The sequence below is a fragment of the Trichomycterus rosablanca genome, chromosome 9 (genome assembly GCF_030014385.1).
Source record: "Trichomycterus rosablanca isolate fTriRos1 chromosome 9, fTriRos1.hap1, whole genome shotgun sequence".
Classification (NCBI taxonomy): Eukaryota; Metazoa; Chordata; class Actinopteri; order Siluriformes; family Trichomycteridae; genus Trichomycterus; species Trichomycterus rosablanca.
The window spans coordinates 39,001,451-39,025,538 of record NC_085996.1 but is presented as its reverse complement, the minus strand read 5'-3'; the positions used below and the strand labels follow the sequence as shown (position 1 = coordinate 39,025,538).

The following is a 24,088-nucleotide window of genomic DNA, read 5'->3' as shown; positions in this document are numbered from 1 at the left end:
ACAGCACTCTTTTCCTGTCTCTGTGCAGACGCCATCGATCAGCCAGCAGAGGACGTAGTTGCATTAGTTATGAGAGAGTCCCTATCCGGCTTAGTTCCACCCATATCTGAACAACAGGCCAATTGTTGTTCATGTGGCTGCTCAGCCCAGCCGGCAGGCAGAGCTGAGATTCGATATGATGTATTCGAGATTCCAGCTCTGGTTCCAGCGTGTGTTTTAACCACTGCGCCACCTGAGCGGCCTACTTTTCGCTTACTTTTTAATGTATACTATGTATTTGGACACGCTACTAAAGAGCTAAAAAAAGAGCCTCGCGTACTGCTTTCACGTACTGTTCAGTATGGAAGTTTGCGATTTCGGACGCAACCCACCACGACCCTAATCAAGTGTGAACAGATAAAAACAAAAGAGAATTCAGTATAGTTCATTCCATTTATATTTTATATAAACAATATATACAGTTAAATATGAACTTTGAGTGTGTAGAATACATTTCAAAATAATATTGTGTGCTCAACTTTTTAATATTATAGAACTTTTTTTTTTTTTACTATAAAATAATTATTTCTGTGTAAAATTGTTCCGTTCAAAAACAAAAGACGACATTGGCCATCTTATATTCTGTGTTTGTGAAGAAATATAAATCTGACATTCATACAAAATACCACCAGAACGATTTCAAAAGCTGCTGTAAAAATATGGATCATTAAAGGTAAATTACAGATCAAGATCTTATTAAATGTACATTCAGTGTTAGAACTTTAGGCTCTTTTTTATATGCATCACACTTCACTGCAATAATAAAATCATATTCACACCCTCCTTCTGTTATATACTGTATTTTATAATAAACACCCTCAATTATTTACGTGATGCATAACAGATCCGGCCGAATCAGCGGCCCTGAAAACACAGTGTGATAAAAGTCATCGAGTCCAGTCTTCGTCTCGTTCTGCGTCTGGATAGACCAGGCTTTCCTCATCTCCTTCTCCGTCCGCTTCCTCGTCCACCCTGTCTGCCTCCGCCGCCTCCAGCCTCGCCCTGGCCGCCAGCAGGCGTTCCTCTTCCTCTCTCTGGCGCTGCGCTGCGGCCTTCTTCTCCTGCTCGGCGTGGCTCTTCATGTGCGCGCTGCGGCTCTTCACCTTGTAGAAAACCCTGTCCAAGACAATTCCAGTCTGAAATTAATTGCTTTTAATAACACGTTTGACTTTTAAATAAGTGCTTTAGCTCAACAACGCCATCTGGTGGAAACACACCTGAAACGATGGGCCACAGACTGCAATAAAACACTCGCTCCTCACTCACTCACTTTCTTAACCGCTTATCAAATCTAGGGTATTAGGGGGGGCCTATCCCAGCTTTTCAATGGGCGCAAGGTACACAGTAACACCCGGGACGGGGCGCCAGTCCATCAAGGCAGACACACATACACACCTATAGAGCAATTCAGTGTCTCCAAATAACCCGACTGCATGTTTTTGGACTGTGGAAAGACAACCCACACAGACACGGGGAGAACATGCAAACTCCACACAGAAAGTGCTACCCACTTAGCCAAAAATAATAGACCTACTTGATGACTATCAGCAACACATCCTCGATTTAATACTGTTGTGTAAACTAAGATCTTCCTGACAAATTAAACATAATCACTTCCCTCTCACCAGGTCTATCCGAAACTTCAGGAACATAAACGTAGGTGTAACCCTCACCTGCTGCACTTCTTGCAGGGAAATATGCCCTCCGGTTCCCCCTGACTCTTCGGAGCGGGTGTATTTCTCCTCCCCGTGCTCACAGGTCTTGGTTTTGGAGGAATAAAAGCAGGATTCTGTATTTCGTGCCTCAGTGCTGTGGCCTCCTCCAAAGTGGCGATCCTGGGGACGCTCAGCACCAACACTTTCCCCTCCTGGACAGGAAAATTAAAAGTTAAGACACATTGAGCTTAAGCAGGGTGCAGATTTGGGGAGAAACATTTAGCAGTTAGTGTGTTGTACAGGTATGAATGCATCAGGTGTAGCAGTGTTGTTGGGTTTAAACACCACATTGACTATCTAGGTCTCAACCTGGAAATCATAATTAGTTATTCTATTTTAATAACTAATAAAGTGTCCACCAGCCCACATGATCATATACTTAGGCTCGTGTACTTAAAGATTTACTCCCTTCCGCTACTCTCTGTAAACTGATATTTTACTCTTAACGATTTCACATTGTAACTCCATCTTCTGTTGTTTTACCCCGAGCTGGTTCTGACGGAAACCTGTTCACCCTCTCGAGGTTAAAGACTGCAAGTCGAGACTGCAGTGCCAACAATGCTGCTCCTACTAGATCGGACGAAGTCCTGGAGTGTTTGCACCAAAATGTCCAGAACTTACAACAGACTTTTTTACAGGCTGGACTGAACAATGAAGATCTCCTCCAGGCCACCCAAAGAGGAGGATGAAGGTCCCTGCTGAATATGATTCCTCTCAAGGTTACTTCCTGTAATTTTAAGGGAGTTTTTCCTTGCCAATGTCGCCCTCGGCTTGCTCAACAGGGGTTTTTTGTCTGTTGGTCCTGGATTCTGTAAAGTTGCTTTGAGACAATGTTCATTGTAAAAAGCGCTATATAAATAAATTTGACTTGATACACGTAACTTATTCTGTACAATACCTGCACATCTGTACATTATAAAATTATTCTAATTCTAAATTGAAACGTTATATGCTGGAATAATACTTAAAACATTTACATTAACAGACCCACAGTAGATTATACTTAAATGCTGTTTACCTGTACATTCATAGCTTTACATGTATATATTGAACAGATGGTGCTAGTTTTAAGTAAGATTTATGTAAGCAAATGTGTTTTGTATTTAATGTGTTAAAACTGTGAGGGACTGTGCACCCATGATTTTCACTCACCTTTCACACCTGTGTTAATGTGACGTGACATTAAAAGTGATTTGATTTGAATTTGACTTACATTCTCGCTGACCTTAAGAGTCCGTGCCACAGTATTGAGGTTTTCACTTCCAACCCGGTAAGGTTCTTGTTTAGGTTCGCTTTCGTCTGCTGCTTCAGTTTGTTCTTGTCTAACAGGAGTGATCTTGTGCTAAAGATAAAACAAAAACAGTCAGACAATCAAGATGACCCATGTTTATCGTACTACTGTTCGTTATTCAGTAAAACCAAACACCAGGTTTCACCGCTGGCTTATATCACAGCTTTATACTTGACCTGTATTTATATTTCAAAAATGTACATCATTATTTAATATAAAAGTAAAAAACTATGAGTTCCTCACCTCGGGGACGTGCTCCTCATGATCCATGGGGCCGTATGTGAAGGTCCCGTTGCGCCCAACCTTCACCTGTTTCTTATAGGTGTAGTAGAACTCGACACACTGCGCCAGTGTTTTACTCTGCACCTGAACAAACACAAAGTATATATATATATATTAATATATTTTACTATATACACAGTCGAGTCACATTATTATGAGAAGCAGATAATACCCAGAGTAAATGCTGTGTGCAGCACGGACAGCGGCTAGACATGTTGAGAGCGACTCTATAAGGTCCTGGTAGGTTGTCTCAGATTGAGGTGGTCCCACAGCTCCTGGAGGGAGCCTGGGGAAGAATCCATAGAGTGATAATGACCATCGAGGTGCTCCCCAGATGCTCAAGGGATCAAGTCTGGAGAATTAAGGGGTCAGGGTAGTACTTGGAAGTCTTGTTCATGCTCTTCCAATCAATGTGGGACATTTCTAGCCGTGTGACGTGTTGCATCGTCTTTCTGGAAGATCCCATCTGCCCCTGGGAAGACGATCAGCGTGTATGGGTGTACAGGATCTGCAAGGATGGATTCATACCCACATGGATGGCAATGTAATATACTACGTACTGTATATTGTTTTGGCAATGCTTAAATGAAAAGTAAGCACTGTTCTGGAAAGGGGAACAGGGTCCCTCTTTTGCTGTCAAAACAGCCCTGACCCGTCAAGGCATGGACTCCACTAGACCCCTTTGAGGATAAGAGGTGCCGTGATAAAGAGATAATCAGTGTTATTCACTTCACCTGTCAGTGCTCAGAATGTACAATACATGATGTCCATCAGATGGAACAGGAACAGAAACGCCTGCTGCCATACCTAAAAACCGTTCCTATAAACAGTAGACGGTGTGGCTTTATCATAAATAGAGAAGAGAGACTTCAATACCACTTTCTGCACCAAGAAGAAGTCCTTCCTGTAGGCTGAAATCCCTTTGTTGAAGTAGCGCTTCTCATCCACGGACCAGCAGTCTGAACCTGACGGAGTATAAAACATTTTACTTTCTTTCTACACTCACTGTCCATTTTATCAGCTCCACTTACCATATAGAAGCACTTTGTAGTTCTACAATTACTGACTGTAGTCCATCTGTTTCTCTACATGCTTTGTTACCCCCTTTCACCCTGTTCTTCAATGGTCAGGACCCCCACAGAGCAGCTATTATTTAGGTGGTGGATGATTCTCAGCACTGCAGTGACACTGACATGGAGGTGGTGTGTTAGTGTGTGTTGTGCTGGTATGAGTGGATCAGACACAGCAGCGCTGATGGAGTTTTTAAACACCTCACTGTCACTGGTGGACTGAGAATAGTCCACCAACCAAAAAAAATATCCAGCCAACAGCGCCCACGTGGGCAGCATCCTGTGACCACTAATGAAGGTCTAGAAGGTGACCGACTCAAACAGCAGCAATAGATGAGCGATCGTCTCTGACTTTACATCTACAAGGTGGACCAACTAGGTAGGAGTGTCTAATAGAGTGGACAGTGAGTGGACACAGTGTTTAAAAACTCCAGCGTCACTGCAGTGCTGAGAATCATCCACCACCTAAATAATACCTGCTCTGTGGGGGTCCTGACCATTGAAGAACAGGGTGAAAGGGTGGCTAACAAAGCATGCAGAGAAACAGATGGACTACAGTCAGTAATTGTAGAACTACAAAGTGCTTCTATATGGTAAGTGGAGCTGATAAAATGGAGGTGGTTTTAATGTTCTACATGTGAGCGAGTACATGAATGTGTAATTTAGAGCAGCCCTTCCACCTTACTGGCCCATTTTTTGGGATTTGGTACACAAAACTCTCCAAAGAAGCTCTTATACTCCAAACAAACAATAAATAAATAAATAACACAACCATAATCAAACACACGCATCATATTATTTTATGATATTTTGCGAAATTCTTTCTACATTGAGGTCTCACTACATCAGATGCAACTAAATGAGGCCTCGATACAACACATAGCCAATCACATGTCAGTGCAGGCGCCCAGCTGGTCGATAGCACACCTGTATTTCAGACTGGTGATTAGTTAGTGCATTCATTACATTCAATTAGTTCAAATTAACGTTACAAGGTTAAGGCTGTGTATTACCTGCATAGTGGTAGTTTGAAAGGTGGTGATCCTTGGAAAAAACAGGATTCCTCATGAACATCACCTCAAAGGTTTTCTAGATGGAGAAATGGGTTACACATCTGTACACATCTGTCTCAAAGGTAAATACAGCTGCTTTAGAAAGTATTCACACCCCTGGACTTGCATATTTTATTGTGAACCACAAATATACACTTAACACTCCAAAGTCAAAGTGAAAATACGAGGGATCTTCAAAAAGTTTCTGTACTTTTTAACTCTATTTATTAAGAATTATCACTTTTCTACATTGTCACCTTCCGATGCATTTCTCCCAGCATCGTAGCCACTGATCATTATTCATTCATTCATTCATGCAAACTCCGCACAGAAAGGACCCGGACCGCCCCGCCTGGGGATCGAACCCAGGACCTTCTTGCTAAGTGGCTACACATCGAGCCAACTTGCCACCCACCAATACTACTACTACTACTACTACTACTAATAATAATAATAATAGTAGTAATAACAGCCTACTAAGCTTACCAGAACATCCCCTCTGTTCTCGTGAAGGCAGTGGTGCATCAGCTCTACATTGGTTCCTCCTCCACAAAACACACCGGAGCAGCTCAGGTTCATCAGATTATCGACTACATCATCAGAAAATCAAAGACAAGGAAGTAAAAAACTAAATGAGGCAGAATAGAATGAAATAAATCAGCATACACATAAATAAAGCAGCATTTAAATAAAGCAGAAGTAAAGTGAACTGAGACAACAAGAGCATATTATGATTCGCATATTATAAATTACAGAAGAGAGTTTAAGTGCTGTTACTAGTCTATAAATGACTGAACGGTTTCGGCCCAGGTTTCATCTCAGATATGTTTAGAGAATATAATCCCAGTAGATCCCTTAGATCCATGGACTCAGGTCAGCTAGTTGAGCCTAAACTAAACAGGGTGAAGCAGCATTTAGCTGTTACGCTGCAGATAACTGGAACAAACCACCAGGAGATATTAGACGTGCCCCAAATGTAGAATTGTCCAGGTTAAAAATGTTTCTCTTTTCTTGTGCCTGTGATCGAGCTCTAAATTTTGCACTCTGTGCAATCTGTATTTTTATGTTTCTTATTGCACTTTTTATATTTACATTTACATTTTCGGTATTTAGCAGACGCTTTTATCCAAAGCGACTTACATTACTGTTACAGTATATTATCTAAGCAATTGAGGATTAAGGGCCTTGCTCAAGGGCCCAAAGTTGGCAACCTGGCAGTGGTGGGGCTTGAACCAGCGACCTTTGGATTACTAGTCCAGTACCTTAACTGCTAGGCTACAACTAATGTACTTTATATTTTATTGTACTTGTTCATGTTCTTAATTTTATTCTTTATGTGAAGCACTTTATCTCTCTGGTTTAAATTTAAATTTCATGTTCTTTTAATTGTAAATATATTTGCAAAAAGCCTTTCTGAGGTTCTAGATCTCAGAAATGTTTTAATGCTTTTAATTTTTCCTTATATCTTTGAATTGCCACTGTGTATGAAAGGTGCTATACGAATAAACTGGCCTTGCTTTGCCTTAAGAGTGACTACAGCAGCACTAACTAGATACCACTGAGTAAAAGATGTGTGAGTCAAACACACACATTATTGTTTTTTATTTTTATGAGCTCGATTGATTTACCTGTTTCCTCCTGGGATGTTGAAGATTCAGTCTTCAGTAAAGGAAGCCACACCAGCGTCGCTCTGTGCTCATCCTGCTCAACCAAAGACCGTTCCCGGACCTCTGGAATCTCCGCCTGATACTTTACACTGATGTTTATTCGTCTGAGAATGAGAACATGCAAAAGCGGAGTCAGCATCAGTGTCTAGAAACGGTTAGAACGCTGTATGTAGTCGGTTATGTAGTCATATGCATTCACGAGTTTGTACTCACGGCTCTAAGCTGACAGGCGTGGCCTCTCCTATCAGAGGAGGCATCGGAGGAGTAATTTCTGAACTGCCTGAAAGATCATCATGACATGTTAATCACAGCACAGTCTAAAATACATAACATAACATAACATTAAAACCACCTCCTTGTTTCTACTACAATTACTGACTGTAGTCCATCTGTTTCTCTACATACTTTGTTAGCCCCCTTTCATGCTGTTCTTCAATGGTCAGGACCACCACAGAGCAGGTATTATTTAGGTGGTGGATGATTCTCAGCACTGCAGTGACACTGACATGGTGGTGGTGTGTTAGTGTGTGTTGTGCTGGTAAGAGTGGAGTTTTTAAACACCTCACTGTCACTGCTGGACCGAGAATAGTCCACCAACCAAAAATATCCAGCCAACAGCGCCCCGTGGGCAGCGTCCCGTGACCACTGATGAAGGTCTAGAAGATGACCGACTGAAACAGCAGCAATAGATGAGCGATCGTCTCTGACTTTACATCTACAAGGTGGACCGACTAGGTAGGAGTGTCTAACAGAGTGGACAGTGAGTGGATACGGTATTTAAAAACTCCAGCAGCGCTGCTGTGTCTGATCCACTCATACCAGCACAACACACACTAACACACCACCACCATGTCAGTGTCACTGCAGTGCTGAGAATCATCCACCACCTAAATAATACCTGCTCTGTGGTGGTCCTGTGGGGGTACAGTCAGTAATTGTAGAACTACAAAGTGCTTCTATATGGTAAGTGGAGCTGATAAAATGGACAGTGAGTGTAGAAACAAGGAGGTGGTTTTAATGTTATGGCTGATCAGTGTATATGTGCATTTAACTGTTATTATTGGTACTACTCCAGTGTTCCATTAAATACAGAGCAATAGAAGGAAAACTGTCAGTGGTTGTTTGTCATATACTGTCTCTATACCTTATAGTCCAGTATAGAATCATTACTGAAAACACAAATCCAATCCCCCGATGACATTTCACTTCCTCTACTGGTGCAGACCTCAACTCCGGACCGAGAAGAGCCTTGACTAACACACACCCCCTCCGAGACATGTGCAGTACCAACCGCTTCTTTTCACCTGCACGAGATGGGTTCATATGGAGATCCGTATGGCGCACAGAGTCACGCACTGATCTCCATTAGCCCTTGTCTCTGTGCAACGCCACCGATCAGCCAGCAGAGGTCGTAATTGCAGCAGTTATGAGGACTCACCCCCCCCCCAAGCCCTCGCATCCTTCCAACGCTTCAGACGAGCCAATCATTGTTCGTATATGCGCTCAGCCTATATGAGATGCCAGCACTGATGCGCTAGAGTAATATAATCGATATAAATCATATCAGTGATGTAGAACAGCAGAATGCTAAACCACGTTACTCACTGGAGCGCAGGAGGCTCCTCTTGGGTGTAGGTTGAGGAGGGAGGCTCTGGTTTCCGGCTGCTATAGAGGACAGAAAGGTGGAGAAGTACAGACCCGAGCCCTCTCGCACAGGGGACAGGATGGGCGGCGGAGTATAAGGGGGAAAAGTCAGTGGGTTGTCGATTAGGCGCACAGGGGATCGTAAGTGGCTCTGGTAGGATGAGATGCAGGAGTAGACGGACGGAGCGATGAAGGTGCAGGGCCTGGGCGGGGGGATGACGAGGGGCTCGGGCCGGGGGCGACGCCTTATCTTGTCTGGCGATCTCCCGCCCTCTTTCTCCTCCTCCTCCTAAAATCAGAGATGGATTTAGGTACAGATAGACGTAAGAGACGCCGTACATTCTATAGATATACATGATACGCATTTAATTACAGTACCTGGTTGAAAACGTCAGAGGCCCTTAATGAACGGCGACGTGTTACGATCACAGAGGGTTTGCACTCAGATGACTGACCCCCTGAAGGAGGCTTCCAGTGTCCTGCTAGATCCATTTGGGCTTGGGCCCGCCTCACAGGCACAGATACTGGAATCACTAGTGGCTGCATACCGGTTGGTCTGCCGGGGGTGCTTTCATCATGCTGTCAAGACAAAGAAGATGATTGGGTGATAATAATAAATAAAAAAGCATAAATGAATGTCGTATAGAGAGAAAATGTCACTCTTAAAACACAATACACATCATACACAATGCTATAGAATGTAAATGTGAATGCTGAATAATCTCAAAACGCATATGTTGTAAATGTTAAGTAGAGGAATTCCATTACTCTCTATGACCTTGCCATCATTTCATACAACATTTTTTGCCCTTTTAAAAATCATTTATTAATTTCAGAGAACTGCTGCTCATTGGATGTTTTTTGCACATTCTGTGTAAAAACTGGACAGTCCTTGCAGTAGGTCACACCACACCAGTCTGACATTAACAACCATGACACCATCAAAGTTAATACTGTACTGTTATACTAGAAACTATAATACAATACTATATGCACTATACTATAATGCTATATACTATGATACTATAATACATCACTACTATAATACTATACTATATGCTAGACTATATATGCAGGGCAGTTGTAGCCTAGTGGTTAAGGCACTGGACTAGTAAGCAGAAGGTTGCCGGTTCAAACCCCACCACTGCCAGGTTGCCACTATTGGGCCCTTAAGCAAGGCCCTTAACCCTCAATTGCTTAAACTGTACACTGTAAGTCACTTTAGATAAAGGTGTCTGCTAAATGCCGAAAATGTAAATGTAGACTATAAACTTTAATTCAATACTATGTGGTATAATAATGCTATATACCAGTGGTTCTCAAACTGTGGTACGTGAAGCAGCACGAGGTGGTACGCCAGATAATCTCGGAAAAGTAATTACATGCACCGAAAAAATAAATAATTTAATAATTATAAATAAAAAAATATGAAACAAAATGTGTAAATTACTAATAAAATCTGTTTCAAAGTTCTTATAATTCTGTTTTAATAAAATCAGTTTAATTTAAACGAATGTGTTTTTAAAAATATTCGGGGCTACGCAGACACCGTACTTCATTACGTTCATTACTTCAAGTTCGCGGTTTCCATCTCAAAATTTCCGAAACGCTTTTATCAGAGCAGATCTGAGTTTGAATCTCACTGATCTCGTTCCTGACATCACAAGGCTGCTCCGCTAAACAGGCGCACTCACTGAAATGGTCAGTGGTAACTGCAGATATACTAGTGATGAGTCGTTTGTGAACGATCCGATTCGGTTCTTATCGACTGTAATCCACCCATTCAGCTTCGCGTCAGTAGAGGGAATTAATTATAACTCGTAATAAGAGCTGCACTTTCAGTATCACGGAGAGCGAGCGAGACACACACACACACTTACATTCACATACACTAACACCACACACAAACACACACTCGCACGCATGCATACTCACACACACATACACGACAAATAATTGAGAAATAAACTATAAACTTGTTTAATTGTGTTAAATCTGGTTATTTCATTGTGCTTATGTTGTAAAGCAGAAACAAACAGTCGCATCTCTGTACAAAAGAGGATTTTTCTGAAACTTAATGAAATGCAACTACAGTATGTCTCTTCCCTGTGGTTTTTTTCTTTTTGAAATTTTTTTTTTTCTCTCATTTAAGTGTTGTTTGAATTAGGAATACATTTAAGGCAAGGTAGCAACATTTTATATTAATATCGGGGGTGTCTTATAGTTTACCCACAGTAGCGCCTCCCGAAGAACGAAGAGCCATTTTTTTAACGGCTCTTTAAAAGGAACCGAGCCAAAAAGATCCGACTCCCTTCAAGAAGCCATAATTCCCATCACTAATATATATACACACACACACACACACCTAAATAATGTGTGCAATATGTGGTTCTGTGATGAGAAACATAGGTGGTACTTGGAACTTTTGATTTCATAATGGGTGGTACTTGGTCTAAAAAGTTTGAGAACCACTGCTATATACGATAAATACTATAACTCTGTATACTATACTACAATACAATACTATATTATATACAGTATAATAATGCTGTATATGATAAATATTGTAACACTTTATACAATACTAATGCTATATGCTACACTATAATACTATATACAATAATTACTATAATACTATATACTACATACTATACTCTAATGCAGGGGTGTCAAACTCACGGCCCGCGGGCAAGATGCGGCCCGCCACGTCATTTTATGTGGCCCGCGAGAGCTTAAACGACTGTACGATTGTTGTGATGGTTCGAGTCGTTACAGAGACGCGCTTATTATTTAATGGGACTCCTGCGCGTTTAAGTGCAACTGGCGACATCGTAGTCATGGCAACTAACTTTGACCTCGCTGAGTAGCCATGTGACTTTTACTGCAAAAGAACGCGGGGTAGCGTAGTCAGTAACGTAAACAATAATAAATAAATACAGATAATTATCTTGTAATATAATACCAAAGCATCGTCTGTAAGTAGTGGTGTTTATATTCTCAGTTGTTTGTAAATGTTTAGTGAGTATATCACAGCGCTTTAGTTACAAATTTACCGTAATTAAATTACTGTTACTATAGCAATTAGTATCTTTACACTAAATGCTAACTCGTTAGCGCTATTTTACGTTTGGTTAAATCTCATATTGTACCAGATGTAACACCTGACTACAGCTGTGTGCTTTTACTGTATTAGGTTCTTTATTGTTTTTATTATTTGTATTTTTACTTCATTTTGATGCACACAGTGTATCACAGCTGGGAAGCAAATAAAACCGACTGTGTTCTGAAGAGAGCTGTCTGTCTGTCTGTCTAGCTGAGAAAGGGGGATAAACTATTAGTGAGGACAGAATGATTGTCTTAAAAATACACTGTAAAATCCTAAATAAACTGCATCTCTCACAATGCATGCTGATTTTGTGACCTGCAAAGTGACACATCCCACCAGTAGATGATGTTACACATATTTACACATGATCCTAAAATGTACAAGAAGATAAGTAAGAAAATTAAGCATAAGGAGGAAATTTAATGAAAGTGAAAACAAGTTTGTGCTTCAGGAAGAGAAACCGGTGCGTCTCTTGTGTTATGAGGCCGTGTCTGTGGTAAAGGAGGACAATATAAATGCAGAATTCAGCCTCCAAGAAAAACAACAGACTGCAATCACAGCAGGATACGTTACAATCGGCCCTTTGAGGGCCACAATAATGCTGATGTGGCCCTCGGTGAAAATGAGTTTGACACCCCTGCTCTAATGTGATATACCATAATACAATACTATATTCTATATAATGTTAAATGATAAATACTATATAATATAACACAATACTATATGCTATATATTAATGCTATATACAATATACACTATAATGATATAATACTATACTATATGCTATACTATAAACTATAATTCAATACTGTGATATAATAATGCTATATACGATAAATACTATAACTATATACTAGAGATGGGACGATCGATCGGCTATGAATCGGTATAGGCCGATTTTTAATCAAAATATGCTATCGGCGATCGGCGATATTTCCTAAAAGTAGCCGATCCGATCGTGTGATATATAAAGATCACGTTAAGTTAACAGCTCAGTGGATTGATCCAGACTTTGAGCTACGACGCGCCAACCATCACATCACCATTCATCAACCATCGTACAGAAACCATCGTGAAAGCTCTTCATGACCTAAAATAACATAATTAACGTTGTGCATCATACATACGATGTAATTTTGCTGATTGTAATATTTACTTTAAAAAGATAATTCAACCCGGTCACATCGGAGTCGATTCTATCAGCACGTTATATAAACTCCTGGTTCACTTTGGTAAATCGTAAGCGGTTCTTGCTTTTGATGTAGATGAGAACAGAAAACGTTACAGAGCCAATCAGAGGCAAAAGTTTATTCATTACCAAATTCGTTAGTTCAGGATCATCTGCTGAACTTTTAGCTCCTTAGACGGAACGAGTCTGACTCGGTTACAGATCTGTGGTAATAGCAGTTTAATGAAGCTTTTTAATGTAAGAGAGTCACACAAAATGTTCTGTAGTAGTTGGTGTTTATTTAAAACCACGACATTTAATTAATAACAGTAAACACGGAGAGATAACTAAGAAGAGAAACTTACGCTTCGCGAAAAATGACTCGTGAATCAATGAATCACTTATAGCGATACAGTGAACAAAGCGTCTCTTCTAAAAGCACAAACACACACACAAACACACACACACGCGCGCGCTGCTCCGGTTTATCTTCACTGTGAGGCTCTTTTTAAGTTTATTTATTTTATTTACCCCCCCCCCCCCCCTCCCCCGGTCGCAATCGGCTATCGGCCGATGTCCCTGAAAGGAGATCGGAGATCGGAATCGGTGCCAAAAACCCCGATCGTCCCATCTCTACTATATACTATACTACAACGCTAAATACTATAATAAAATACTACATTATATATTGATGTTATATACAATACATATTGTAACACTATACAATACTAATGCTATATGCTATACTATAATACTATATACAATAAATACTATAACACTATATACTATACTCTAATGCGATATACTATACTATAATACTATATTCTATATAATAATGTTATATATGATAAATACTATATTACTTTGTGCTGTACTATAATGCTATATGCTATACAATAATACTATATACTATAACACAATACAATATGTTATATACGATAAATACCATAATGATATAATACTATACCATATGCTATACTATAATACTACATATTCATATATAGCACATCCCTGGAGAAACTGCATGATTTTTCCTGTTATAGTTTGGGTGTTTTTTCCTCCCACAGTCCTAAGATGAGTAACTTTGGATTATTGCCCATGACGGTGTTTAACACTGAACTTGAACAGATGAATAATTGCTAAACTGTAACTACATGTCCTGTCATGATTAGAACTAAAGTGGAAAACCTATAAATCACTTATAAATCACCTCTAAGTCCTAATAAAACAAAACGAACAAACCTGATACATCTGGATTTGTGGATTTGCAAGAAGAAAATGTCGGACATTTTAAAACCTCACTAAAAAACACGCCTCTTTACACCTGACTGACTCTGTTTTGATTTCATGTTTAGCACAACAGAGAGCCAGTTGTTATGACTGAAGAGACGTTAGGAGAGCGTTAATAGAGCTGGTGCACGGACGGTATCTTTCAGCAAACAGAGCAAGGTTGGGTGAATCGGCTCCTCCCGAAAGCTCCCGGACGTGTGCTGAGTATGTGTGGAATGTGTAGGTGTGTGGACACGTAGCCACGTCTGTTAGCGAGCAGAACTGGAGTCGTCACACACTTGTTTTCCACGAGCACTTTCACACACTGCAGGTCTATACTGGTTAAAGATCTAAACAGTTTACTGGGACAGTTATGCCATAGTATAGATTAGGGTAGTGGTTCCCAAACGTTGCACCCCTTTTGTAGATAAGAATGTTTCCAAGCCCCCTACTTACATACACGTACACGTCTTTTGCTCAATTAATCAATACAGGGGAATTATTCTAAGTGACATACATTATGTATCTTCAATGTTTCTAGCTTGTATTCATCACTAGCAGTGCTCAGACACGTCTCATTCATTTGCCTTGCTGCACCCACACTTTGGGCTTAACCTAACTTATGCCAAGTTCACACTACACGACTTTCCAAGTGGTCAGGTCGCTGTACAGTTCTCACTACACGACTGGATCTCTTGTAATCGGGAGTCTTTCAAGTCGGTGTGTATTTTACACTACACGAATGAATCAACTGGAATCGCAGGTGAGCTTCTCTGCTCTCCCAAACTACGTTTTGTCACAAAAACAAACGTGAGAAGTGACGAGGGGTTTAATGACACCACGTCCAAAAATGCACGTCAGCAAGAAGCGAGCGATCAAAGTTTGTGCGCTGATGTGCAGCGTAAAATCAAAGAGGAAAAATAAATGAATCTGAGTGGATTTGGCTACGAGAACAGCATGGATTGTTCTGTAGCGAGTTAATAAATATTTTTGCAATGCAGCGTTGGTGGTGTTTTGTAGAGAACGATAAGGGCAGAAATAAAGACCTTACCCCTGCGTTTCCCCTCACCCCGTATCTTACGTTCTCACTGGCTGTTCGACTCATTGCCAGTCGGGCAACTCAGATCCAGATATCTGACATGCTAGAAATCTTGCTTCGGTCGGCGAGTGCTTGGGGAGCCGCTCAGATCGAGTTGTTGAGTAGTTCACACATAACGATTTTTGATAGTGGAGGATGAGGACTCAGTCGTCGCATTGAATAAGATAGAGTTGTTTTAGCTTTATAAAGTAAATATTTAAATCAGCAAAACTGCATCGTATGCATGATGTGCAAAACGTTTATTATATTATTTTAGCTTGTCAAGAGCTTTCATTAAGGTTTCTGGGTGAGGGGCAAATTCCAGGTTGGCACACGATAGGTGGCGCGTGTCCCCCTGACTTAGGGGATGAATTGGAATGTCAACTGCAAGTCAGGCCTTTTCATCTGCTTAACAGCTCTTTTAACTAAATAAACACACATTTTATGGAAAGACTTTTTGTTGGTGTTGTCGCTAAGTGGTGTCGGAGGCAACACCACAGTAATACCCATAAGGCCGTTAGGCTGCATAGATGTCAGAGAAGGTGCGGGCTAGGCCGTGGCCCTCCTCAAGCAGCGTTGGTTGATGTATGCGGTAGAGGTTGTTAAATTAAATTAAATATAAATTTTTAAAGTATTTTTACCTTTGCGGGCAAACACTCCATCTCTGAAGCCTTCTGAGCAAGAGTCTCCAGGTTGATCTCTTTGGACGTCCTCCTTCTTCTCTGAGTGCTATGGATGACGCCACCAGTGGCCGCATGATGACCACCAATACTTCCGTTAGGGGCAAGATCCTTGGGTGGCTTGCTGGTTGTAGGGGAGATACCATCCTTCGACAGCCGTCTGGAGCGCCTAGGAGGGACCTCAGGTTTGAGTACAAGTTCCTGTGGTTCTGCCGGTGCTTTAGCGCTAGCGTTTGTTAAATGAGGAGGTTCGTGTTTTTGAGCTGGTATGGTCGTGGGTTGTCTCTGCTGGGACAACATACTGGATTCTGCTTTCAACTGACTGTTGTCCGGTTGAGGTTGTCTGGCGAGTCGTTGGTCTGGCAGAATCGGTTGTGAGGTACATGAGGCTTGCTGCGGACGACCTTTCAACTGATGCTGATGCTGCTGCTGCTGCTGCTGCTGCTGCTGCTGGAGCTGGAGCTGATTTTTCTGCATCTGGTGCATCTGTTCCTGCATTTTTTGTTGATGGTGGTACTGGTGGAGTCGCTGCTGTTGCTGTTGGAAATGGTGCATCTGCTGCTGGTGCTGGACTTGCTGCAGCTGCTGTTGCAGGAGCTGCTGTTGAGACTTTTGTTGCTCGCTGTAACCCAGATTTCGTGGGGCGCCGCCAGACTGAAAGGTCTGAAGGAACCCCGGAGCCTGAAGCTGTTTTGTAGGTCCGAACGCCATCTGAAAAGACTGCAGAGTGGAGTCGGGTATGATGTGGCACATGGCTTGGGGTTGGTAGGATGGGTCTCCTGGTTTTTGGCCCTGCTGGAGGAACTGGGCGTGATGCATGGCTTCCATATTGTGAGTCTCCCATTCTATTCCTTGCGTCACCGCTTGGGAGGCTTGAGAAAATGGCACGGATGAACCCGCACCCACGATTTCATGGTTGATGTTGGGTAAAACCTGACCCCGAGAATCATCAATTCTACCTGAAGAAGGTCCAAAGTTCTCGGTCAGTTTGTTTGCATTTGGGAACCAAGTGGGGGTCTGCATTGGATCCTGGTGCACCCACTTCACCGGACCTGGCTGCTGGAAATGACCCCACTCAGGCTTGAAAACAGCCGAGCCCTGAAGATTGGGATCCGTCCTTCCCGCAGCTCCGCTATTCGTCTGCTCCACAGCAGAAGCCCCGACGTTGTAATAAATGTCTCCCGAATGCTGAGCCAGTTCCTCGATGCTTTCAATATTTTGCTTGACGATGTTTCCTCTCTGGTGAGGAGAGAGGCTCATGTTGAGACTGGAAAACTAACAAAGGGTGTGGGCGAATGATCATTAGTACAGATTGTCCAAAAAGGAAACTGCTCTACGAGTCTGACTGCCTTCGTCAGAGTGGCTTCATGTGTTGGTTTTCAAAAAAAAAAGGAAAGAGAACATGAATTGCACTTCCTTCTTCAATCCTCTTCTTCGAATAAGCTTTGCTGCACACAGCTAAGCAGTTTGTCATCACTCGTGTAAAATCCTGAACAGAGCAACCTGCAACGAGCAGGAAAAGAAATCGCAGTTAGTCCTGGCGTACATGACTGATTTTAGTTGTGCAATCACAAAAAAGTACCCAAACCAGAAAGACGGTATACAGTGCTCCGAAAAAGTGTTCACCCCAGCCCTTTTCCTCATGAATGATTTGTAATTTAACTAGGAACTCCCTCTCTCTCTCTCTTTGATTTATTAGTATTTATCCATCAGGTTTAGTTCTTGATCAAGCCACATGTGGTACCTTTTACAGCCAGCAGACTTTGTGAACATGTTTTCCAATAATTAATTTAATTCTTTGTAATCCAGACCAATAATTTAACTCTTATCATGTTTGAATTAAGGATGTCAATGTTTAATCAGCTAATCAATCACTGACAGTCATCGTGCAATTAATACTGTGGATTAAAAATGTCATTTAAATTCTGGGCGCCATCTAGCAGGCATAACCGGCAGTGCCTGCAGCAGACACTAATTGGCCACCGTGTCTGCTAGGGAGGGATGACCGGACTATGTGGGTGGGATCTTCAAATGCTGTGCAAGGACCCTGATTAGCAGATCATGTGCAGAAAGCATGGACGAAAAAAAGGGGTCCGCTAACGACTGCGCACGGGTCGAAGGAGGTGTGAGCAGAAAATATACCCTCCTCGAATGCAATCAGGGATCCCCCAGCAGCGGAAGACAGATTGACTACGCTAAAGAACAGGAGAAAAATGGGAGATAATGCATAAATAAAATAGAAACAAGAACTCAAAGTGCTGGTTTAAAGAACGTTTGCTGCTTCTCTAGTCTGAGAAAAAAAAAAAAAACTTTTATAAGTCACTTGGGTGGTGCAGCTGTAAAATACACTAGCCCACCAGTGCTGAGATCTCCAGTTCAAGTCTCAGCTCTGTTATCTGCTGGCCAGGCACCTACACAGACACCCGACTGGCTTCTTTATAACTACTAGGTTTCTTTATAACTGCTGCAGTCTCTGCTGGCTGATCAATGGCACCTGCACAATTAGATGGGGGATAATGGAGATCAGTGCATGATTCTCCACCTGTGAAACAGATCCCCATGTGAACCTGCCTTGTGTAGGTAAACAGATGTGGTCGGTACTACAAGTAAGAAGGAAAAGGGGGGGGGGGTGCATAAACAGAACATGTACACTCATTAACTTATACACTTGTTTAAATAACAAATGATAGAACCATGACATGTTAGAACGATTGCTGTTCAGTGTCAGTATGTTTAAACTGTGTGCATTTTTCCATGTGACAAAAATGATATGCATATTTTGCATCATGTCCCAGTATGAATATAAAATTTATGGTTTTATAATAAAACTAAGGTTACTAGGTGTTTAGACTATATTATGACAGAGTTTGAGATAACTAAACGATAAAAGCAAAGGACGACCTTCTCTAGGCAAACATGGTGCACTTCCAAAAAAGCAAAATCCATCTCATTTGTTTAAAGCTTCTTCTTAAAAATGCTCCAGTTTTACTGACACAAATACAAAACTCATGTTGTAGCCTGGTGATTAAGGTACTGGACTAGCAATCAAAAGGTCGCTGGTTCAAGCCTCAACACGGCTAGATTGCCACTGTTGGGCCCTTGAGCAAGGCCCTTAACCCTCAATTGCTTAGACAATGGACTGTCACAGTACTGTAAGTAAAATGTATGTCATGTTGGGCAAGACTCATGTGTGAATTCAGTTCATTCAGCTTACTGTTACTCATAAGAAACTAAGTCTAATCACCATTTAACCACATCTTTATGTCTGCCTGCTGTCTTTAGTTAAATCTGGCCCACTAACGCCCTTGCATATTCAAAAGCCTCCTAAACAACCACAGACACAAGTCAAAACAAGTAAGGGGGCGGCACGGTGGCTCAGTGGGTAGCACTGTCACCTCACAGCAAGAAGGTCCTGTGTTCAATCCTCAGGTGGGGCGGTCCGGGTCCTTTCTGTGTGGAGTTTGCATGTTCTCCACGTGTCTGTGTGGGTTCCCTCCGGAAGCTCCGGTTTCCTCCCACAGTCCAAAGACATGCAAGTGAGGTGAACTGGAGACACAAAATTGTCCATGACTGTGTTTAAATCTTGTGTAAGCAGTAACTACCTGTCATGGCATGAAAGTAACCAAAGTGCGTGAAACATGACGTTAAAATCCTAATAAATAGACGCTCAGGTGGCACAGCGGTAAAAACACACGCTGCAACCAGAGCTGGGATCTCGAATACATCTTATGGAATCTCAGCTCTGAGCGGCCACATGAACAACGATTGGCCTGTTGTTCAGATGGGCGGGACTAAGCCGGATGGGGTCTCTCTCTGTCAGACTGGTGCAATTACGACCTCTGCTGGCTGATTAGATGCACCTACACAGAGATGAGGAAAGAGTGCTCATAGGGTGTGTCTCTCCGTACACAACGCTAGGTGGCACAATACTCGTCAATGTGTGGGTGAGAAGATGCAGTGTCGGAGGGGGCGTGGGTTAGCTTCGATCTCCTCGGTCAGAGCAGGGATCGGCATTGGTGGAGAGGAAGCATGGTGCAATTGGGCAATTGGATGCTCTAAAGGGGGAGCAAATGCATTTTTTTTTTTTTTATCCTAATAAATAAATAAATAAATAAATAGGCAGTTGTAGCCTAGCAGTTAAGGTACTGGACCAGTAATCCAAAGGTCACTGGTTCTAGCTCCACCACTGCCAGGTTGCTGCTGTTGGACCCTTGAGCAAGGCCCTTAACCCTCAATTGCTCAGGCTGTATGCTGTAATGTAAGTCGCTTTGGATAAAGGTGTCTGCTAAATGCCAAAAATGTAAATGGAAAACAACTAATGCGCTCCAATAGTGGCCCCCAAGGACAAGCAGTTTCATTTTATGCAGGTCTAAACTGCTGATACGGATTCTGTAAAGCTCTTACACCCACGAGCAAGGGTAAATGGAGTTCAGAGTAAAGTCCATGATCTGATCTGTGATTCCTGAACAGAGCTGAGTGTGAAACTTGGAGAGATTTTGCACTCCAGCCCAGAACTGTGGCACAATGCAAACTGCGGGGCGTGGACACGAGTGAGCTGCAAGACAACAAGAATTACAGGAAGTAAAAAGGGAAGGGGAAAAGAAAATCATGGGAGAGACACAAACAGGCTTTATAAAAGAGGGAAAATAACAGGGGAATAGAGAAAGAAGTGTGTAGAACATGACCCCTACTCTGGTCAGTCACTTTAGGTGCAGATTATGGAAACATTGCTACTGTCAGTGCAACTTTGCACAGCTTGAATCAGTGATTACGCAATGCACTCTGCAAACACAAGTACTTCTGTTCAGGCCTGTGAGGAATGCGCACTTACTGCGAACATTTTACAGTATTTACGCACGTACTTTGCGTCACATCTGTGCCAAAGCAATGCACAACAACACACAAACAAAAACAAGCCCAGAGTTCAGGTCATTTGCCCTGACCGTGATGTACTTACTGTAGTGCCGCACGGTCGTGTCGGCCTCGTTCCTTATTTATGCGCTCAGGTTCGGATGACAGAATAAGCGCAACCAGAACGGGTCCAACCCGGGCAAAGTCTGCTTTCTTTACGCAGGGCTTAAAATTACAGTCCAAGCTTCAATCCAGTATTGATCTGACTGGTGTAGGAAGGCGTCAAGCTTCACCACGTCGATGTGTCAACAGCTGAAACGCGCAAGCTGAAACGCGCAAGCTTAAAATAAACCGAAATAAAGCACCACCGTCCTCTGCGTCCAGCGGCATTTTGCGCAAACTGTGCAAAACTTCACTTTAACACTCGATTCAAAAGCAGGAAAGTGAAGCCTAAACGCTGCTTTACAGTTCTGAAGTTTAAGCGAAGTATTTTCACGTCTTCCGTGAAACTTACGAGTCTGATTGCACAGGCTTCACATATTGAAGGGTGATTCATTTACGAACGATTCTTTCAAATGACTCTTTTAGGCGAGTCGATTCACCACACTGAAGAGAAAGTGTCGATTTCTATTTTTCATTACTTACACGTGTAACATTTACAGTGTTGGAAAATTATTTTGTCACTTGATGTAATGTCTTTGAACTAAGTGATTAAATAAGCGAAAAAATATATTTTAATCAAAGTAATTCATACAAGTATTTATACACCACAAATTAGCATCAGTACTTTGTTGGTATTTACAGCTTTCAGGCATCTATGCAAATATATAATTGGCATTTGCAGCATAATTTTCGAATGTTGGCCTATTCCCAGTCTTATATAGCATCAAAAAGGCCCATCAAATAGACTTCTAATATCAAAATCCTTCATATTTTTTTACAGGATTCAATAGACTGGCTAAAGCATGCTAGCACCTTTACCGTGGTCTTATTATGGTCCTGTTTTTAAATTAGATTAAATTCTATTTTATTATGTTTCTGTATATATCAGTGGTGAATTTTTAATGGTGTAGTATTTTAGAGAAGCAGAATAAATTTTTTAATACTTCCAAGTCACAATTATTCAACCCCTAAATCATATTGCTGTCAGTCTGTAGAACCTAAAGTTGAGTTACAGCATGATTAAACCATTGGAACTCAACACCGACCTTTAATTCGCTTCGCCAACCAAGACCTTGAACAGTCCTAGAGACACCACTGGGAGTTAATTCAGAGGCCTTAGCAATCTCGTCAAAACCTGTGTTACAGGATATATCGGTGGCCACCATAAGAAGATCACTTGACCACCAAGGAATTAAAAGGACTTCCACAACACTCGTGATCAAGAGGCACAGGAAGGGTCGACTGGAATTCGCCAGAAGAAACTTGAACTCTAGGACTGATAATAGATCTTTATTGATTTTGTTGATTGGTTGTTGCTGCCCTAGTGCAGTTTATTACACATCATTCACTGTGTAATTGTTGTTCCATCCTTTCTGTTTACCCTGCAACTGCTTTTTGTTTACCTTTTTTATTATCAGTCTAAAAGCACAGTGTAACATCATGTGTGGCGCCAGTGGACGATTTGTGGTTTCATGAACTTTTCCCTTTCAGAATATTGAACCAATTGACAGGGATGTTAAGGCCGTTTGCTACGACTCTGTAGCTTTTTCTATCAAGGTGTTTATTTTGCTGTGCCTGAGAATTGCAGGAAGTTCATTTAACTTCACAATGAGGTTTTCTCAAGCTAGGGCACATGTAACCCGTATTTATTTTATGTAATGGTGTATTTTTATTATAGTGACTGAATACTTTTCCCTCTCTCCGTTTTGTTTTTGTAGACATATATCTGTTTATACTTATGAATGCATGTCTTTTGCTTGTATATTAACTCTGAGTTATTTTTATTGAGTTATATTGTAGGTTAAATTAGTTACTTTAATTGATCATTTATTGACTATGACTGTATATAATATATAAATGCACTAAGTATAAGGTGTTATAAGGGTTTAGACATTTCTAAATTGTAATTTTATACACCAACAAAAATAGGTGTTAAATTAAACACATCTAATAGTAGATTATTTAAATACGTTTTTTTAAACAAATTGAGTTAGTACAACAACTGACTATGCTGCTCACTGAGAACGGCCTTGTGTTACACTGCAGTCATATCAGTGTTTTAAAAATGTAAGAACAGGTCAAGTAAAGATAAAAACTGTAAACAAACTGTCATTCATCCCCAGTGAATTGACTGTCAGATCACACGCTGCAGCAGATTTGTTTTTACAAGGTCAGTAAATATTTTGTTGATTTTTTTCAACTTTAGGAAAAAATCAGCCTGGGGTCATCAAAATCACAAAAATTAAACCAATCCTCAGAATATTTTTACTTTTGTCCAATCATTGGACTGTTTTGTGCTAAATGTAAACAATTTCTTTTAGAATTATGGTAAGTATAACCTCATGGCTTTATTTGTTTTATTTATTTAGAACTTTCTCTTGTATTTAGAAACATGCCCTCACAATAATCCCTTTCTCTTATGGTTTGTAGGTCTGAGGATTAGTTGCAGCGCCCTCTGTAGGTCACATACACATGCAGTTCAGTCTCAGTATGAATGTTATTACAGCCAGCAGACTGTCTGAACACTGTCTGAACACATTTCTAGTATTAGTCTGCGTGGGACAGATTCTCACCACACTATCACTGACCAGAGTAGTGAAAGTCTCTTCACAGTAAGCCTGTTTAAGATCCTAAAGTAAGACTCAGTCATACATTTAAACACGTAGAGCCAAAATACATACAATGCAATGCATAAAATCCTGCAGATATGGGCCAGCGGCTTCAGATCCTGTTTACTTGAACCATCAGAATGGGCAAAAACGTGATCTCAGTCTTTCTGATCATGACAAGATTGTTGGTGCCAGACAATTAATCATTTCTTAATGATTTGAGTATTGTTGCTGACTTTTATCTTCTAATGGCTACTTCCTGTCACATGTCAAACTGGTTTCATTAAAATGACTATGAGTTCAGTGTTTTACAGTGGTGTTCACAGTCACCGGATCTAAATCCTATCAAACACCTTGGTATGTAGTTGAAAAGGACATTCACATGCAGGAATTTCATGATGCAAT

General features: G+C 41.3%; 1 protein-coding gene across 1 annotated transcript; it reads right to left on the bottom strand.

Moving 5' to 3' along the window:
- Positions 1-515: 515 nt before the first annotated feature.
- On the bottom strand, positions 516-21,317 carry mideasa (mitotic deacetylase associated SANT domain protein a). The gene is made up of 13 exons (XM_063002403.1): positions 21,019-21,317; positions 16,023-17,564; positions 9,139-9,339; positions 8,722-9,049; positions 7,330-7,396; positions 7,078-7,220; positions 5,936-6,039; positions 5,411-5,486; positions 4,204-4,292; positions 3,289-3,411; positions 2,968-3,096; positions 1,713-1,906; positions 516-1,155 (listed from the first exon to the last, which is right to left on the bottom strand). The coding sequence occupies exons 2-13, from the start codon at positions 17,319-17,321 to the stop codon at positions 927-929; spliced, it is 2,982 nt and encodes a 993-aa protein (XP_062858473.1). The 5' UTR covers positions 17,322-17,564; positions 21,019-21,317; the 3' UTR covers positions 516-926.
- Positions 21,318-24,088: the final 2,771 nt, after the last annotated feature.

What these genes read in the sequence shown, in the direction of transcription:
- mideasa (XM_063002403.1), bottom strand. Translation starts at nt 17,321, where the DNA reads ATGAGCCTCTCTCCTCACCAGAGAGGAAACATCGTCAAGCAAAATATT. An exon ending in AGAACAGAGGGGATGTTCTG is followed by an intron (nt 5,487 to 5,935) that starts GTAAGCTTAGTA and finishes TTCTCCATCTAG; the next exon opens with AAAACCTTTGAGGTGATGTT. An exon ending in TTCAAACTACCACTATGCAG is followed by an intron (nt 4,293 to 5,410) that starts GTAATACACAGC and finishes ATACTCCGTCAG; the next exon opens with GTTCAGACTGCTGGTCCGTG.